This window comes from Rhincodon typus, chromosome 9, assembly GCF_021869965.1.
Source record: "Rhincodon typus isolate 14 chromosome 9, sRhiTyp1.1, whole genome shotgun sequence".
In the NCBI taxonomy this organism is placed as follows: Eukaryota; Metazoa; Chordata; class Chondrichthyes; order Orectolobiformes; family Rhincodontidae; genus Rhincodon; species Rhincodon typus.
The window spans coordinates 85,171,466-85,178,362 of NC_063340.1; the positions used below are offsets into that span (position 1 = coordinate 85,171,466).

At 43.0% G+C, this 6,897-nt stretch overlaps 1 protein-coding gene across 3 annotated transcripts in view; it reads left to right on the forward strand.

The window, feature by feature from the left end:
* LOC109930177 (epithelial cell-transforming sequence 2 oncogene-like) overlaps window positions 1-6,897 on the forward strand; it is a 58,235-nt gene that overhangs the window by 26,239 nt on the left and 25,099 nt on the right. For all 3 annotated transcript variants that reach the window (XM_048601112.1, XM_048601113.1, XM_048601114.1), the window contains exons 11-13: window positions 2,222-2,404; window positions 5,125-5,228; window positions 5,858-5,974. In XM_048601112.1, coding sequence (XP_048457069.1) covers window positions 2,222-2,404; window positions 5,125-5,228; window positions 5,858-5,974 — 404 coding nt within the window. The remainder of the gene's footprint in view (window positions 1-2,221; window positions 2,405-5,124; window positions 5,229-5,857; window positions 5,975-6,897) is intronic.

The window sequence follows — 6,897 nt, forward strand, 5'->3', positions numbered from 1 at the left end:
AGGAGTAGTGAACGTAGTACCGTGAGTTTTAAGATACTTATGGATGGGGATAACAGCCGTCCTTGAGTGAAGGTGTTAAATTGGGGGAAGGTGAACTACAAAAATATTAGGCAAGAGCTGGAGAATTTTGATTGGAGGCTGCTGTTTGAGGGTAAATCCACATCGGACATGTGGGGAGTCTTTCAAACGGAAGTTACTAAGAGTTCAGAAGCGGCATGTACCTGCGAGAATGAAGGATAGGATTGGCAAGTTAACATGAACCTTGGATGACCAGGGATATTATGACCATAGTTAGAAAGACAAAGGAAGCAAACGTAAAGTCTAGAAGGATGGGAACTGATAAAGCCCTTGAAGTATGTAAGGAAAGTAGGAAAGAACTTAAACAGGGAATTAAAAGGGCTAAAAGGGAACATGAAAAGTCGTTTGCAAACAGGATTAAGGAGAACCCCAAGGCTTTTTATACATACAAAAAAGCAAGAGGGTAGCCAGAGAAAGGGTTAGCCCACTCAAGGACAAAGGAGTGAATCAATGTGTGGAGCCAGAGATGTAGATGAGGTCCTAAATGAATACTTTGTGTCGGTATTCACCAAAGAGAAGGAATTAGTGGAGGATGAAAGGAGTGTCGAATTTCTAAGCCAAGTCGCTATTAAAGAGGAAGAGGTGGTGTGCACCTTAAGAAGTATTAAGGTAGATAAAGTCCCTGGGTCTCTGATGCGATCTATCCCAGAATATTGAGGGAGACAAGAGAACAAATTGCTGAAGCATTGACAGATCCTTCTGTATCCTCTTTGGCCACAGGTGAGGTCCCAGTGGACTGGAGAATAGCCAATGTTCTCCCATTGTTTAAGAAGCATAGCAGGGATAATTCTGGAAGTTACAGGCCTGTGAATCTCATGTCAGTGATGGGGAAATTTTTAGAAAAGATTCTCAGGGACAAGATCTACACGCATATAGAAGCGAATGGACTTACTAGCGATATGCGGGGAAGGTCGTGCCTCACTAGCTTGACCGAGTTTTTTGAGGAGGTGACAAAGGTGATTGATGAGGAAAAAGTGATTGATGTTGTCTTCGTGGACTTCAGTAAAGCCTTTGACAAAGTCCCTCATGATAGACTGGTACAAAGGGTGAAGTCACATGGTATCAGGGATGAGCTGGCAAGATAGATACAAAACTGGCTTAGTCATGGGCAACAGAGGGTAGCAGTGGAAGGATGCTTTTCGGAATGGAGGGTTGTGACTAGTGGTGTTCCACGGGGATCAGTGCTGGGACCTCTGCTGTTCGTGATCTACATAAATGATTTGGAGGAAAATGTAGCTGGTCTAATTAGTAAGTTTGCAGACGATACAAAGATTGATGGAGTTGTGGATAGTGAGGAGGATTGTCAGAGGATACAGCAGGATATAGATCAGTTGAAGGCATGGGCAGAAAAATGGCAGATGGAGTTTAATCCGGACAAATATGAGGTGATGCATTTTGGAAAGGTACAGGTGGAAATTATACAGTGAATGGCAGAACCCTGAACAGTATTGATATTCAGAGGGATCTGGGTGTGCCGGTCCATAGATTACTGAAGGTGGCAGTGCAGATAGAGTGATTAACATCAGGGATGCACCTAAGGCCAAAATTAGAGTGCATTAGAGAGCAGTGGGGGTATGGAATGTGCTGCCTGGGGGTGTAGTTGAGGCAGGAAACCTCACAACATTTAAAAAGTACTTGGATAAGCTGTTGAAATGTCATTACATTCAAGGCTATGGGCCAAGTGCTGGAAATTGGGGTTAGTGTAGAAAGGCAATGATTTTTTCCTTTGTCCGTCCAGATTACAGAGATCAGGAGAGGTGAGGCTGGCTTGGGATTCGGAAAGAAGAATGAGGTTTGTAAAATAGAGACAACTGGGTACCAAATCAGCACAGTCAGTGGTGATGGGTGAGCAGGAGTTGGTACAGGTAGCGAAAGATGAACATGCATGTAGAGCATTCTGTGCATAGGCACTGGTAATAATGTCAGTGAACTTGAGTTTATTAAATACATTCAAGACTGAAGTCAATGGTATTAAACGATATGAAGGTAGTGAAGGAAAATGACATTGAGTGAAAAGATCAGCCATGATCTAGCTGAATGACAGAGACTTTGAGGGGCTGTATGACCTTCTCATGCTCCTCTGTCCTGTGTTCTTGTGTAACCCTCATGTGGTAGATTGAATGCTTGCTCTGTTGGCTGTCAGTTTTCAGTGAGTGGCTGGGGAATGATGGGGATCTGGCTCCCCCAGCCACGTACTTCAATGAGGGGAAGCTGCAGGAATGGAGCAGGATGGCACAGGTACAGGAGGAGGTCCTGAGAACAGTCCGCAAGCAAATGAGGCCGTATTTCAGACAACAACAACGAGACGCCTGTGCAAGGATGATTGGTAGGATTTCAATCACGTTTTATTCCTCATTCTACACTTAAGTTAAGTACTTGTTAAGTTGCCGGAATTTCTTTAAACTATCGTGATAAAAAAGCTGTGTAATTTCTCTTTTGGTAGTCCATGGTATATAACCAGCAGGCTCTTCCCTTTTCTAAATCCTGGCATTCTCTGTCCAAAAACCCAGTTGAACTCTATAGAAACTGAAACAGAAATTGCTGGAAAATCTCAGCAGGTCTGGCAGCATCTGCAGAGAGAAATTAACATTTTAGGTCCAGTGACCTTTCCTCACTCTTTCTGATTCCCAGCATCCGCTGTTCTTTTGGACTTCTTTCTATAGAAATCGATGTGGACGGTTAATGTTGAGATTTCCCACTTACTGAATCTTTGCTCTTTCCTCTTTCTCCTTCTCCATCTCTCACTTTCTCCCATTCTCCCCTTGGTCAATGACATGCTCTGTCTGGACTTGACCAGGAAACTCCTGAATCCCACTTACCATCACCGCTATCTCTTGTCACAACCACTTGCGAGTCAGTGTGTGATAAAATTAAGAAGTAACATTCCCTGACTAAGAATCAGGACAAAGAGACTACAATATGGCTCAATCTCCTATGTTATAAGACTCATATATAGTGCACAAATGATCGTAAATTTGATTCACTCAACCCGGCAAAAAATTGAGCTACTGACTTTAACATCAGGAGGTGGTGGCAAAGTGCTAATGCCACTGGATTGCTAATCTAGAGACCCAGGCTAATACTTCAGAGACATGGTTTCAAATCCCACTACAGCAGATCAATTAAAATCTAGTTTAATTGTAACCATTGTCAATTGTCATTAAAGCAGGAAGGAAATCTGTCACCCTTAACTGGTCTGGGCCAGATGTAGTTGACTATTAATTGCCCCCTGAAATGGACCTGGCAAGCCACTCTGTTCAGTGAGGGATGGGCAATAAATGCTGAAACAGCCACATTTAGAAAAATGCTGAATGCAGGGATCTTTTATTTTTATTCTGTAAAATAATATGGCCTAAATATTGCAATTATTTGTATGCTGAGAAGTTCATAACTGTCCAATTCATTTATTATTTTATATGTCTGTAACTGTCTGCAACAATGTTACAAATAATTTTTTTTTAAATTAGCTGCATTTAAGTAGCACCAGGTACCATGGTGGGAATTGAGCCTGTGATCCCAGGGTATTAAGCTGAGTCCGTGGATCACTAGTGCAATGACATTAACACCATGCTCCACCTTGCCTGTCAATGATTTTTTTATTTGTATCGTTATCAGTTTTCAGCACCTTCAATAAACTAATTATCCTTCTGTCTACCTGTCCATTTATTTGTCTCCCCCCACCAATCAACCCCACCATCTTCTCCCCTTCTTCCACCATTTCTTTTCCTGGCACTGTTCTTCTGAACAGCTCCTCACTTAACTCTTTTTATTTCCCATTTCCTTCTTTCACTCTCCTGGCACCTTTTCTTTAAAATAAAAGATGTAAATTCTCCTTCTATTGTCTATTTCACTCAGCTATAGAGTTAAAGAGTTGTACAGCATAGAAACAGGCCCTTCGGCCCACCATGTCTACACCAACCGACAAACACCAAACTACACTAATCCCATTTACCTGCACTTGGTCCATAGCCTACTTTGTCCTGGCATTTTAAGTGCTCATTCAGCTTCTCCAATGTTGTAAGAGTATCTGCATCCAACATCTTCTCAGGCAGCACATTCCATATTTCTATCACCCTCTGGGTGAAAAATACTTTTCTCAGATCTTCTTTAAACCATTTGGTCCTCACTTTGAACTTATGCCCTCCGGTCTTAGACGCATCTGCCTTGGGGTAAAGACTCTCACGATCTACCGTATCTATGTCTCTCATAATTTTGTATACCTCAATCAGATTCTCCATCAGCTTCCTCTGCTCCAGGGAAAACAAACCCAGCCTATCTAGTCTCTCCTCATAACTGAGATTTTCCTTCCCAGGAAACATCCTGGTGAATCTCCTCTACACTCTCTCCAGTGCATTCGCCTCCTTCTAATAGTGTGGTGACCGGAACTGCACACAGTATTCCTTCTGTGGCCTAATCAATGTTTTATTGATTAATACTTCCTTGCTGCTATATTCTATGCCCCAGCTAATGAAGGCAAACATCCCCTTATGCCTTCTTCATCACCCTGTCTGCCTGTGCTAACACTTGTAGGGATCTATGGACTTGTACACCAAGTCCCTTTGTTCCTCAGTATTCTCTAGGGACCTACTATTCACATATATACCCTTCCCTTATTAGACCTCCTAAACTGCACCACATCAGACTTATCGGGATTGAATTCCATCTGCCATTGCTCTGCCCAATTTACCAGTTGATCAATATCAGACTGCAGCCTGAGACTAATTTCCTCACGATCAACAATGCCCAAATTTTTTATGTTATCTACAAACTTACCAATAACCTTCTACATTCAAATCCAAGTCATTAATACATATGACAAACAGCAAAGCTCCCAGTGCTGATCCCAATGATCCAATTCTTGCTCATACTCCACAAATCTGCCTTACCTGAGCGTGATTTCTTGCAGTCAGTTTGTGCAGCTTCTGAAACTAGAGTTCCATAAAGTGTCCTCTGGTTCAGTGTGGGTGGATGGATTCTCAAAGCTCATGGAGGGTTAAGCTGGTCCTGATGTGCAGTGTCATGCATGCCCCCTTTATTTCCCTGCAGGGCAGCTCATGTTTGACTCAATGAGTACAACTCAAATGCTTCAGAACCAGGAAATAGCTCAAATCTTAACTGAAGGACTGATCACAATGATGAAGGAAAAGCAGGTATGTGTCAATCTGAGGCATCCTCGCCTCCCTTCAGAGAGAAACCTATTCGAGATTGGAATTGTAGTGTGGATGGGGTCCTTAGCTAATTGCAAGAGACTGAAGAAGCTGGGTCAGAACAAGGAAAGCTAGGGGAAGAATTAAAGCAGTTTTGTGAAATCATGAAGGAATTTGACAGGGGTAAATAAGAAACTCAGGAGCATCAGTAGCCAGTCAGTGAATCAACTGCACAAAGGCCAGTATCCTGTCACCAAGACAGCCTTCATTTACACATGAACCTTCCTTGTCTTTAGTACTGCCTCTTCAGAGCCAGCTGTCTGTCAGCGAGGGCTCCCTGATTGGACCAAATTAATAGCACCAATCGGGGAGCTCATATTCCATGAGGTCCAGCTGTCTGACCTCGTTCTGAGCTTAAGATTATTGGTGAAAGAGTTGAGGATAAGAAACAATGTGAGTTGTGACGGAAATTACATTGGCTGAAAGGGAAGGAGGTGGTTTCAATAACTTTCAAAAGGATGTTCAACTGGAAGGTTCCAAGAGGTTTTACAGTGAGACACGCTCCATTAGGTATTCTGCTGAAAGGGCTCTCCGGGCAGAGTGTACAGTGAAGTGTTCTGATTATCTTTCAGGAGAACCCCCTGGGATTTCTTGCTGACTTTCTTAACAGCCAATCAGGGAGAAGCAAATTGTTTAAAGCTGGAGAAACATTCTTGACACAAGGTGGAAGAGGGATTGAAATGGTGAAGGTACAGTCACTTCCTGTCTTTAATCAAAGAATCATACAAAGCTGCAACAGAGAAGAGACCATTCGTGGCATCATTGCCTGAGCTGGCTCTTTGAAAGATCTATTTCATTAATGCCACTCCCCTGTTCTTTCGCCATTGTCCTGTAATTTTTATTTTTAATCACCAGTGCCAATGCTTATGCAATTTCCTCTTGAATGTTGATGGGAAATTATGACACTCAATTAAAGCATTTCCACTTCAGGAAGCATTGAGCAGTGGGAGAATGATAATGAGGACTAAGCAGCTACACCTCTCATCAAGTTTGACACATACACATAACAGCATGGTCCTACAGCAAGCAGGCTGGCGTCAATCTCAGACCTTCTGCAGAGTTCCCTATTTCTTGGTGAGGAATGAATTTGCAAAGTGACCTCAGTATCACACGTGGCTCAATGGGGAACACCTGTGTCTCTGAGTCCCATTCCAAAGACTTGACCATAAAATCTAGGCTGATGGTCCCACTGTAGCAGAGACTGAGGTATCAGCTCTCGATGAAATGTTAAATTGTTCACCCTCTCAGATGAATGGCAGGGATCCCATGGGACTCAGTTTGAAGGCTGTTATGCCTGGCTTTCTGGCCAACATGTATCTATCATTTGACATTGTCGGAATGCTTTCAGGAGCTGCTACGTGCAAATTAGCTGCTCCATTTCCTACAACAGTCACTGCACTTCAAAATCAGCTTGAAGGCTCTTTAGGGATGTCCTTATGTGTAAAAGGCTATAAAAATGCAAGTTTTATTCTTAAATTTGCACAGGGTGTTATCTGCCCCTGTCCCTCATCCCAGCGCACCCTCTACAACCCACCCTGTCACTATCCCAGCGCACCCTCTACATCCCACCCTGTCACTATCCCAGCACACCCTCTACATCCCACCCTGTCCC